At 42.6% G+C, this 13,222-nt stretch overlaps 1 protein-coding gene across 1 annotated transcript in view; it reads left to right on the top strand.

The window, feature by feature from the left end:
• LOC139380160 (MAGUK p55 scaffold protein 4a) overlaps window positions 1-12,975 on the top strand; it is a 43,053-nt gene extending 30,078 nt beyond the window's left edge. Inside the window, exons 18-21 of the mRNA XM_071122604.1 lie at window positions 3,761-3,854; window positions 7,742-7,850; window positions 10,383-10,517; window positions 12,786-12,975. Coding sequence (XP_070978705.1) covers window positions 3,761-3,854; window positions 7,742-7,850; window positions 10,383-10,517; window positions 12,786-12,971 — 524 coding nt within the window. The 3' untranslated portion in view covers window positions 12,972-12,975. The remainder of the gene's footprint in view (window positions 1-3,760; window positions 3,855-7,741; window positions 7,851-10,382; window positions 10,518-12,785) is intronic.
• Window positions 12,976-13,222: the final 247 nt, after the last annotated feature.

Raw genomic sequence — 13,222 nt, 5'->3', positions numbered from 1 at the left:
GAACGGGACCTCCGAGTGCGGGAAGCGTGTAGCGCGTAAAAATCCTCTGTCCACAGTTGCAACTCTCACTACCTAGTTCCAAACTGCCTCTGGAAGCAACGTCAACAAAATACCTGTTTGTATGGAGCTTCATGAAATGGGTTTCCATGGCCGAGCAGCCGCACACAAGCCTAAGATCACCATGCCAAGTGTCGGCTGGAGTGGTGTAAAGCTCGCTGGACTCTGGAGTAGTGGAAATGTATTCTCTGGAGTGATGAATCACGCTGCACCATCTGGCAGTCCCACTTATGAATCTGGGTTTGTCAAATGGCAGGAGAACGCTACCTGCCCCAATGCATAGTACCAACTGTAAAGTTTGGTGGATGAGGAAATGGGCTGTTTTTCATAGTTCGGGGCTGGGCACCTTAGTTCCAGTAAAGGGAAATCTTAATGTTACAGCATACAGTACAATCAGACCATATGTCTCCTCTATGTATCTCTGTACTGTATGTATCCTCTATGACTCCTCTATGTATCTCTGTACTGTATGTATCTTCTATGTATCTCTGTACTGTATGTATCCTCTATGTATCTCTGTACTGTATGACTCCTCTATGACTCCTCTATGTATCTCTGTACTGTATGTCTCCTCTATGACTCCTCTATATCTCCTCTATGTATCTCTGTACTGTATGACTCCTCTATGACTCCTCTATGTATCTCTGTACTGTATGTCTCTCTGTACTGTATGACTCCTCTATGACTCCTCTATGTATCTCTGTACTGTATGTCTCCTCTATGACTCCTCTATGTATCTCTGTACTGTATGTCTCCTCTATGACTCCTCTATGTTTCTCTGTACTGTATGTCTCCTCTATGTATCTCTGTACTGTATGTATCCTCTATGACTCCTCTATGTATCTCTGTACTGTATGTATCCTCTATGACTCCTCTATGTATCTCTGTACTGTATGTCTCCTCTATGTATCTCTGTACTGTATGTATCCTCTATGACTCCTCTATGTATCTCTGTACTGTATGTATCCTCTATGTATCTCTGTACTGTATGTATCCTCTGTCTCCTCTATGTATCTCTGTACTGTATGACTCCTCTATGTATCTCTGTACTGTATGTATCCTCTATAGCTCCTCTATGTATCTCTGTACTGTATGTCTCCTCTATGTATCTCTGTACTGTATGTATCCTCTATGACTCCTCTATGTATCTCTGTACTGTATGTATCCTCTATGACTCCTCTATGTATCTCTGTACTGTATGTATCCTCTATGTATCTCTGTACTGTATGTCTCCTCTATGACTCCTCTATGACTCCTCTATGTATCTCTGTACTGTATGTATCCTCTATAACTCCTCTATGTATCTCTGTACTGTATGTATCCTCTATGTATCTCTGTACTGTATGTATCCTCTATGTCTCCTCTATAACTCCTCTATGTATCTCTGTACTGTATGTATCCTCTATGACTCCTCTATGTATCTCTGTACTGTATGTCTCCTCTTTGACTCCTCTATGTCTCCTCTATGACTCCTCTATGTATCTCTGTACTGTATGTATCCTCTATAACTCCTCTATGTATCTCTGTACTGTATGTATCCTCTATGTATCTCTATACTGTATGTATCCTCTACAACTCCTCTATGTATCTCTGTAGTGTATGTCTCCTCTATGACTCCTCTATATATCTCTGTACTGTATGACTCCTCTATGTATCTCTGTACTGTATGTATCCTCTATGATTCCTCTGTCTCCTCTATGACTCCTCTATGTATCTCTGTACTGTATGTATCCTCTATGACTCCTCTATATCTCCTCTATGTATCTCTGTACTGTATGTCTCCTCTATGACTCCTCTATGTCTCCTCTATGACTCCTCTATGTATCTCTGTACTGTATGTCTCCTCTATGACTCCTCTATGTCTCCTCTATGACTCCTCTATGTATCTCTGTACTGTATGTATCCTCTATAACTCCTCTATGTATCTCTGTACTGTATGTATCCTCTATGTATCTCTGTACTGTATGTATCCTATATAACTCCTCTATGTATCTCTGTACTGTATGTATCCTCTATGATTCCTCTATGTATCTCTGTACTGTATGTATCCTCTATGTCTCCTCTATAACTCCTCTATGTATCTCTGTACTGTATGTATCCTCTATGACTCCTCTATGTATCTCTGTACTGTATGTCTCCTCTTTGACTCCTCTATGTCTCCTCTATGACTCCTCTATGTATCTCTGTACTGTATGTATCCTCTATAACTCCTCTATGTATCTCTGTACTGTATGTATCCTCTATGTATCTCTATACTGTATGTATCCTCTACAACTCCTCTATGTATCTCTGTAGTGTATGTCTCCTCTATGACTCCTCTATATATCTCTGTACTGTATGACTCCTCTATGTATCTCTGTACTGTATGTATCCTCTATGATTCCTCTGTCTCCTCTATGACTCCTCTATGTATCTCTGTACTGTATGTATCCTCTATGACTCCTCTATATCTCCTCTATGTATCTCTGTACTGTATGTCTCCTCTATGACTCCTCTATGTCTCCTCTATGACTCCTCTATGTATCTCTGTACTGTATGTATCCTCTATAACTCCTCTATGTATCTCTGTACTGTATGTATCCTCTATGTATCTCTGTACTGTATGTATCCTATATAACTCCTCTATGTATCTCTGTACTGTATGTATCCTCTATGATTCCTCTATGTATCTCTGTACTGTATGTATCCTATATAACTCCTCTATGTATCTCTGTACTGTATGTATCCTCTATGATTCCTCTATGTATCTCTGTACTGTATGTATCCTCTATGACTCCTCTATGTATCTCTGTACTGTATGTCTCCTCTGACTCCTCTATGTATCTCTGTACTGTATGTCTCCTCTATGACTCCTCTATGTATCTCTGTACTGTATGTATCCTCTATGACTCCTCTATATCTCCTCTATGTATCTCTGTACTGTATGTCTCCTCTATGACTCCTCTATGTCTCCTCTATGACTCCTCTATGTATCTCTGTACTGTATGTATCCTCTATGACTCCTCTATGTATCTCTGTACTGTATGTATCCTCTATGTATCTCTGTACTGTATGTATCCTATATAACTCCTCTATGTATCTCTGTACTGTATGTCTCCTCTATGACTCCTCTATAACTCCTCTATGTATCTCTGTACTGTATGTATCCTCTATAACTCCTCTATGTATCTCTGTACTGTATGTCTCCTCTATGTATCTCTGTACTGTGTCTCCTCTATGTATCTCTGTACTGTATGTATCCTCTATAACTCCTCTATGTATCTCTGTACTGTATGTATCCTCTATGACTCCTCTATGTATCTCTGTACTGTATGTATCCTCTATGTATCTCTGTACTGTATGTATCCTCTATGATCCCTCTGTCTCCTCTATGACTCCTCTATGTATCTCTGTACTGTATGACTCCTCTATGTATTTCTGTACTGTATGTATCCTCTATGACTCCTCTATGTATCTCTGTACTGTATGTATCGTCTATGACTCCTCTATGTATCTCTGTACTGTATGTATCCTCTGTGGTGTTATGTTGTGTTGTGTTGTGATAGAGGTGGGTTGTAATTCTGTACTGTATGTATCCTCTGTGGTGTTGTGATGTGATAGAGGTGGGTTGTAATTCTGTACTGTATGTATCCTCTGTGGTGTTGTGTTGTGATGTGATAGAGGTGGGGTGTAATTCTGTATGGATGTGTTTTCTCGTCCTCAGACACAACGCGACCAGCCAGAGATGGAGAGGGGACAGGAAAAGAATATAACTTTGTCACCAAAGAGCTGTTTGATTACATGGTGTGCAACCACAGGTAATGCTAGTGATTTGTTATCATATTAGTTCTAGTAATTTCCAAGTAGCCTAGCTCTTAGACTAGCGGTTAAGAGCATTGGGCCAGTAAGCGAAAGGTCGCTGGTTCGAATCCCTGAGCCGACAAGGTGAAAAATCTGTAGATATCCTTAACGCTAATTGCTCATGTAACTCGTACCCGAATAGGAGCATCTGTTACATGACTCAGATGTAACTCGTACCCGGATAGGAGCGTCTGTTACATGACTCAGATGTAACTCGTACCCGGATAGGAGCGTCTGTTACATGACTCAGATGTAACTCGTACCCGGATAGGAGCGTCTGTTACATGACTCAGATGTAACTCGTACCCGGATAGGAGCGTCTGTTACATGACTCAGATGTAACTCGTACCCGGATAGGAGCGTCTGTTACATGACTCAGATGTAACTCGTACCCGGATAGGAGCATCTGTTACATGACTCAGATGTAAAATGTGATATTATACGGTGCATTTGGAAAGTACCCCTTCCCTTTTTCCACATTTGGTTACGCTACAACCTTATTCTAAAATGGATTAAATTGTTCGTTATCAATCTACAGACAATACCCCATAATGACATCACAATACCCCATAATGACATCACAATACCCCATAATGACATCACAATACCCCATAATGACATCACAATACCCCATAATGACATCACAATACCCCACAATGACATCACAATACCCCATAATGACATCACAATACCCCATAATGACATCACAATACCCCATAATGACATCACAATACCCCATAATGACAAAGCAAAAACAGGTTTTTAGAAATGTTTGCAAATGTAAAGAATATACATATATACTGTATATACAGTGGGGCAAAAATGTATTTAGTCAGCCACCAATTGTGCAAGTTCTCCCACTTAAAAAGATGAGAGAGGCCTGTAATTTTCATCATAGGTACACTTCAACTATGACAGTTGAGGGAAAAAAATCCAGAAAATCACATTGTAGGATTTTTAATGATTTTATTTGCAAATTAGGGTGGAAAATAAGTATTTGCAAGCAAGATTTCTGGCTCTCACAGACCTTTAAGATGCTCCTCTGTCCTCCCCTCGTTACCTGTATTAATGGCACCTGTTTGAACTTGTTATCAGTATAAAAGACACCTGTCCACAACCTCAAACAGTCACACTCCAAACTCCACTATGGCCAACACCAAAGAGCTGTCAAAGGACACCAGAAACAAAATTGTAGACCTGCACCAGGCTGGGAAGACTGAATCTGCAATAAGTAAGCAGCTTGGTTTGAAGAAATCAACTGTGGGAGCAATTATTAGGAAATGGAAGACATATAAGACCACTGATAATCTCCCTCGATCTGGGGCTCCACACAAGATCTCACCCCGTGGCGTCAAAATGATCACAAGAACGGTGAGCAAAAATCCCAGAACCACATGGGGGGACCTAGTGAATGACCTGCAGAGAGCTGGGACCAAAGTAACAAAGCCTACCATCAGTAACACACTACGCCGCCAGGGACTCAAATCCTGCAGTGCCAGACGTGTCCCCCTGCTTAAGCCAGTACATGTCCAGGCCCGTCTGAAGTTTGCTAGAGAGCATTCGGATGATCCAGAAGAAGATTGGGAGAATGTCATATGGTCAGATGAAACCAAAATATAACTTTTTGGTAAAAACTAAACTCGTCGTGTTTGGAGGACAAAGAATGCTGAGTTGCATCCAAAGAACACCATACCTACTGTGAAGCATGGGGGTGGAAACATCATGCATTTCAAGGTCCTGGAGTGGCGTAGCCAGTCTCCAGATCTCAACCCCATAGAACATCTTTGGAGGGAGTTGAAAGTCAGTGTTGCCCAGCAAACAGCCCCAAAACATCACTGCTCTAGAGGAGATCTGCATGGAGGAATGGGCCAAAATACCAGCAACAGTGTGTGAAAACCTTGTGAAGACTTACAGAAAACGTTTGACCTCTGTCATTGCCAACAAAGGGTATATAACAAAGTATTGAGATAAACTTTTGTTATTGACCAAATACTTATTTTCCACCATAATTTGCAAATAAATTCATTAAAAATCCTACAATGTGATTTTCTGGATTTTTTTTTCTGATTTTGTCTGTCATAGTTGAAAACCTATGATGAAAATTACAGGCCTCTCTCATCTATTTAAGTGGGAAGACTTGCACAATTGGTGGCTGACTAAATACTTTTTTGCTGCACTGTATGTATATATATGAAATACCACATTTACATAAGTATTCAGACCCTTTTCTCAGTACTTTGTTGAAGCACATTTGGCAGCGACTACAGCCTCGAGTCTTCTTGGGTATGACGCTACAAGCTTGGCACAGCTGTGCTTAGGAAATTTCTCCCATTCTTCTCTTCAGATCCTCTCAAGCTCTGTCAGGTTGGATGGAGAGCGTTGCTGTACAGCTTTTGTCAGGTCTCTCCAGAGATGTTCGATGGGGTTCAAGTCCAGGCTCTGGCTGAGCCACACAAGGACATTCAGAGACTTGTCCCGAAGCCACTCCTGCGTTGTCTTGCCTGTGTGCTTAGGGTCGTTGTCCTGTTTGAAGGTGAACCTTCTCCCCATTCTGAGGCCCTGAGTGCTCTGGAGCAGGCTTTCATCAAGGATCTCTTTCTACTTTGCTCCATTGAACTTTCCCTAGATCCTGACTAGTCTCCCAGTCCTTTCCACTGAAAAACATCCCCACAGCATAATGCTGCCACCACCATGCTTCACCGTAGGGATGGTACCAGGTTCCCTCCAGACGTGACGCTTGGCATTCAGGCCGAAGAGTTCAATCTTGGTTTCATCAGACCAGAGACTCTTGTTTCTCATGTTCAGAGTACTTTAGGCCTGATTGGTGGAGTGCTGCAGAGATGGTTGTCCTTCTGGAAGATTCTCCCATCTCCACAGAGGAACTCTAGATCTCTGTCAGAGGGACCATCGGGTTCTTGGTCACCTCTCTGACCAAGGCCCTTCTCCCCCGATTGCTCAGTTTGGCCTGGCGGCCAGCTATAGGAAGAGTCTTGGTGGTTCAAAACTTTTTCCATTTAAGAAGGATGGAGGCCACTGTGTTCTTGGGGACCTTCAATGCTGCCGAAATGTTTTGGGGCCCTTCTCCAGATCTGTGCCTTGACACAATCCTGTCTCGGAGCTCTATGGACGATTCCTTCAACCTCATGGCTTTGGTTTTTGCTCTGACATGCACTGTCAACTGTGGGAGCTTATATAGGCAGGTGTGTGCCTTTCCAAATCATATCCAATCAATTTAATTTACCACAGGTGGACTCCAATCAAGTTGTAGAAACATCTCAAGGATGATCAATGGAAACAGGATGCACCTGAGATCAATTTAGAGTCTCATAGCAAAGGGTCTGAATACTTATGTAAATAAGGTATTTATTATAAATTTTTTAATACATTTGCAAACATTTCTAAAAAAACAGTTTAGCTTTTTCTATTTGGGGTATTGTGATGTCATTATGGGGTATTGTGATGTCATTATGGGGTATTGTGATGTCATTATGGGATATTGTGATGTCATTATGGGGTATTGTGATGTCATTATGGGATATTGTGATGTCTTTATGGGGTATTGTGTGTAAATTGACGAGGGATATTATTTATTTAATCCGTTTTAGAATAAGGCTGTAACGTAACAAAATGACCCTTTGGACCTCTTTTGCGACATGGCAGGATTGACCTTGCGACCTGGCAGGATTGACCTTACTTCCTGTTTCTGAATCAACAGTCATTTCATAAGAGATGAAACAGAATCCATTGGGGGATTTCATGGGTTTCTCATAGTTGTTATATACGTGTTGTAATATAGCTGTAATACAGTTCATGAGTTTTATAGAGTATCTTTGGTCTGTTCTAGGTTCCTGGAGTACGGTGAATATAAAGGCCATCTATATGGGACCAGTATTGATGCTGTCAAAGACGTGATAGACAGTGGAAGGATGTGTGTTATTGACACTGAGCCACATGTGAGTTATGTTCCTTTACTTCTGTATCTATAGGAAGGTTTTTTATCACAGCAGGAAAAAGGATTCATTGTTAAATAGTAGAAATGGGATTAAAATTAAGTTGCTAATAGAGTTGAAGTCTGAAGTTTACATACACTTTAGCCAAATACATTTAAACTCAGTTTTTCACAATTCATGACATTTAATCCTAGTAAAAATTCCCTGTTTTAGGTCAGTTAGGATCACCACTTTATTTTAAGAATGTGAAATGTCAGAATAATAGTAGAGAGAATGATTTATTTCAGATTTTATTTATTTCATCACATTCCCAGTGGGTCAGAAGTTTACATGCACTCAATTAGTATTTGTTAGCATTGCCTTTAAATTGTGTAACGTGGGTCAAACGTTTCGGGTAGCCTTCCACAAGCTTCCCACAATAAGTTGGGTGAATTTTGGCCCATTCCTCCTGACAGAGCTGGTGTAACTGAGTCAGGTTTGTAGGCCTCCTTGCTCGCACACGCTTTTTCAGTTCTGCCCACAATTTTCTATGGGATTGAGTTCAGGGCTTTCTGATGGCCACTCCAATACCTTGATTTTGTTGTCCTTAAGCCATTTTGCCACAACTTTGGAAGTATGCTTGGGGTCATTGTCCATTTGGAAGACCCATTTACGACCAAGCTTTAACTTCCTGACTGATGTCTTGAGATGTTGCTTCAATATATCCACATAATTGTCCTACCTCATGATGCCATCTATTTTGTGAAGTGCACCAGTCCCTCCTGCAGCAAAGCACCCCCACAGCATGATGCTGCCACCCCCGTGCTTCACGGTTGTGATGGTGTTCTTCGGCTTGCAAGCCTGCCCCTTTTTCCTCCAAACATAACGATGGTCATTATGGCCAAGCAGTTATATTTTTGTTTCATCAGACCAGAGAACATTTCTCCAAAAAGGACGATCTTTGTCCCCATGAGAAGTTGCAACCCGTAGTCTGGCTTATTTATGGCGGCTTTGGAGCAGTGGCTTCTTCCTTGCTGAGCGGCCTTTCAGGTTATGTCTATATAGGACTCGTTTTACTGTGTATATAGATACTTTTGTACCTGTTTCCTCCAGCATCTTCACAAGGTCCTTTGCTGTTGTTCTGGAAATGTTTTGCACTTTTCCCACCAAAGTATCTCTAGGAGACAGAACGCGTCTCCTTCTTGAGCGATTTAACGGCTGTCTGGTCCCATGGTGTTCATACTTGCATACTATTGTTTGTACAGATGAACATGGTACCTTCAGGCATTTGGATATTGATCCCAAGGATGAACCAGACTTGTGGAGGTCTACAATTGTTTTTCTGAGGTCTTGGCTGATTTTTTTTCATTTTCCCATGATGTCAAGCAAAGAGGCACTGAGTTTGAAGGTAGGCTTTGAAATACATCCACAGGTACTGTCGTGGTAATTTCCTGTATTAAAAAAGGAGAGTTTACAAACCACACACAAGTCAGTTATACTTTAAACTTAATATTTTAATAACATGAGCTTCACCATAGCCCTTTGACTCTCAGATCAATTCAGTGTCTATAAATTAATTCTGAGAGTGTCACCATAATGGCAACTGAGATCTTTTATAGCAAAGATCCACCCCTCCCAACTCACAATGACGAACCACAGGTCTTAGGAAAACCGCACAAAGGAAGACTTTTACTTGAGAGAGGAGTATCCCAGAGCCAGACAGCATTAGCTATACATTATCGTTCAGATTGGTCTCCTAAACGAAGTTCTTATCTTGTTTTTGGTACAACATAGTACCAAAACATTACCTCATCCAATGGCATATATCAATTGTCAATTCTAGATACTCCCATCTCAAATACCTTGACAAGCTCACGGAGGAGAGTGAGCCTCTAGGTCATATACTAGGTCAAGATAAGGGCAACTTCAGAGGGGACATACAATGGTTCCAGACACTGGAAAAGGAGGGAGCGACTGGTGTACAGACATTGTGGAGCCCTTCACATGGTTTAACAGATACCCTCACATATGAAGACAAGCCTGACCTCTCCCCTCTCAGGGCCCCAAGTGACTTGCCCACATTAGCATATTTATGAAAGTAAATAAAACATCTTATTTATCAATGTTACCTAATTGATTCTGATTCTGCTACGACAGTACGCCACCAATAGACTCAAATGATGTCAATTAGCCTATCAGAAGCTTCTAAAGCCATGACATCATTTTCTGGAATTTTCCAAGCTGTTTAAAGGCACAGTCAACTTAGTGTATGTAAACTTCTCACCCACTGGCATTGTGATACAGTGAATTATAAGTGAAAAATCAGTTTGTAAACAATTGTTGGAAACATTTCTTGTGTCATGCACAAAGTAGATGTCCTAACCGACTTGCCAAAACTATAGTTTGTTAACAGGAAATTTGTGAAGTGGTTGAAAAACAAGTTAGTGACTCCAACCTAAGTGTTTGTAAACTTCCGACTTCAACTGTATATAACTGCCATTTATTCATGTATACATTTATTTTATACAGTATGTGTGTATGTATTGTGTCTTTCAGAGCATCCTGTCCGTGAGGAATAAGAAATTCAAGCCTTATGTCATCTTTATAAAGCCTCCCAGTTCAGAACGACTGAGACAGACACGGAGGGATGCACACATCATCACCAGCTGTGTTGTCAACAGACCTTTTAAAGTGAGATGAATGTGCTGTCCCTTTTGAATGTAGATAATTAGGGTTGTAAAGATTCATCGGTACGCATCTGTCCCAATTCAAATATTTAAGATAGTACTGTTACAAATCGCAGATTTAATCAAATGTTTTGCTTATACTTTCTTTCTACCATTTCCCGAAAATACCTTATCTTTTGTGTAAACCGACGCGTCCTTTCCTTCAGTGTCGAACCGCGTGTAACTGGGTACACAGGGTAACTGTATTGACATCCATTGATCTACAAGTAATTTTGCTGAAACAAAATCCAGCCAATATCAGTAGCCTAGTTAAACTGCGGGCTGTGCCCAGCTTCGGCCCGCTGACCAACATCAGGTCATGGAAGGCGTGTTCCTGATCTTGCGGCACCTTCAGCATTGAAATCCTCAAATGTCTTGCGTGATATTAGGATTTATTAGTTGAGTGACAACCTATGTAATTGGTTATTGTGTGTTTTACCAGAATAAAATAAATCTGAGACACAACTTTCATCTGGTTGAAACCTACTGAATGGGGTTTTCAATATATATATTTTTGATTGCACAGGTTCACCATCCGCAATAGTCGTGGTCGTTTTCCTATAAACAATCAGTGTATATGGTTGTTTTTTTAGATATACAGGGTAAAGTTGATAATTTCATAACGAGGACAAGCAATCACTTTGCGAGGCGCACTGCATGGCCAAAGCAGGCGGAGAAAATAAACTCACTAAAAACTCAAAATCAATTGATTTTGAGATGGGGGTGAAATCCAAAGTTGTGCTACAGTATAAATTCACAGGCTATGCCATAGCTAATCTGCAAACAGTACATATTGATACATTACTAACTGAAACATCATCTGCAAACATGACAAGTTAATTAGTGATGGTGATTTCAACGTTGTACAAAAACACATAGGCTACATTGCCCACCCTAATCTGATAGTGGTAGTGGGGTGGTAGATGGTAGATGTCTAGTGTCCTTTATGGCTCTAATCTGATAGTGGGGTGGTAGATGTCTAGTGTCCTTTATGGCTCTAATCTGATAGTGGGGTGGTAGATGTCTAGTCTCCTTTATGGCCCTAATCTGATAGTGGGGTGGTAGATGTCCTTTATGACCCTAATCTGATAGTGGTAGTGGGGTGGTAGATGGTAGATGTCTAGTCTCCTTTATGGCTCTAATCTGATAGTGGTAGTGGGGTGGTAGATGTCTAGTCTCCCTTATGGCTCTAATCTGATAGTGGGGTGGTAGATGTCTAGTCTCCTTTATGGCTCTAATCTGATAGTGGTAGTGGGGTGGTAGACAAACATAGACAGATTCAGCTCAGAGAGGCCCAGCTCAGAGAGGCCCAGCTCAGACAGATTAAGCTCAGAGAGGCCCAGCTCAGAGAGGCCCAGCTCAGAGAGGCCCAGCTCAGACAGATTAAGCTCGGAGAGGCCCAGCTCAGACAGATTAAGCTCGGAGAGGCCCGGCTCAGACAGGCCCGACTCAGAGAGGCCCGGCTCAGAGAGGCCCTGCTCAGACAGATCCGGCTCGGGGAGGCCCGGTTCGGAGAGGCCCGGCTCGGGGAGGCCCGGCTCGGAGAGGCCCGGCTCAGAGGTCCGGCTCAGACAGGTCCGGCTCAGAGAGGCCCAGCTTATGATCTCCATCAGCAGCAGGTTTTAATTTAGAATGGAACATTAATGTGTTTATGCAACAAATGTTAGTGCATTGAATCGTATCGCATCGAACCGATTCGAATCGATTCGTTCTCTAACCAAATCCCCATGAATTGTATCGTTCCTGTATCGTATTGGAGCCCAGATGCACATCCCTATAGATAAAACATTATGGACCCCCTGCTTTTTCCATGACATAGACTCAGGAAGGTTTTCTTAATGGTTTGTACACTGTGTATATATTTGATGTTGATGCGTTCAAATATACTATAGTATACTATACTGACCCGCCTGCTCATATTCTGTCTTGTCAGACACGCTTGAGTTCCTCTTTTTTTATAATGCTGTCTGGCTCCTCCCTGGCCCCTCCTCCGCTCCTCCCTGGCCCCTCCTCCGCTCCTCCCTGGCCACTCCTCTGCTCCTCCCTGGCCATTCCTCCGCTCCTCCCTGGCCACTCCTCCGCTCCTCCCTGGCCACTCCTCCGCTCCTCCATCACCCCTCTGCTCCTCCCTGGCCCCTCCTCTGCTCCTCCATGGCCCCTCCTCCACACCTCCCTGGCCCCTCTACCTCCCTGGCCTCTCCTTCCCCCCACCCCTCTTCCTCCTTCCCCTCAGGATGTTGACTTTGAGGAGATGGAGGATGCTGCCAGGTTCATGGAGGGGAAGTACGGTCAGTACTTCGACCGCGTCATAGTCAACGAGGAGCTGCAGGATGCCTGTATGAAGCTGTTCAATACCATACAGCTGGCTCAGGAGGGACCACATTGGATACCTGCCGCATGGCTCAGTACTGAGGACTAGAGAAAGGAGAGGGAGGAGGGGAGAGGGAGGGCAGGAGAGGAAGTAAGGGGTAAAGCAGGAGAGGAGAGGAGGGGGAGGGCAGGAGAGGAGGGGGAGGGCAGGAGAGGAGAGGAGAGGAGAGGAAGAGGAAGAAGAGATGGAGGGATGGCCCAGGAGGAACTACAGTGGATCCCTGCTGCATGACTTGGATTGGGAGAGAGGGGATGAGGGATATACATATACACAGAGAGAGGGGGTGAGGGATATGCAGG

Source organism: Oncorhynchus clarkii, chromosome 22 (genome assembly GCF_045791955.1).
Source record: "Oncorhynchus clarkii lewisi isolate Uvic-CL-2024 chromosome 22, UVic_Ocla_1.0, whole genome shotgun sequence".
In the NCBI taxonomy this organism is placed as follows: Eukaryota; Metazoa; Chordata; class Actinopteri; order Salmoniformes; family Salmonidae; genus Oncorhynchus; species Oncorhynchus clarkii.
Note: the sequence above shows the minus strand (reverse complement) of the source record. Positions and strands in the feature narration are given on the sequence as shown.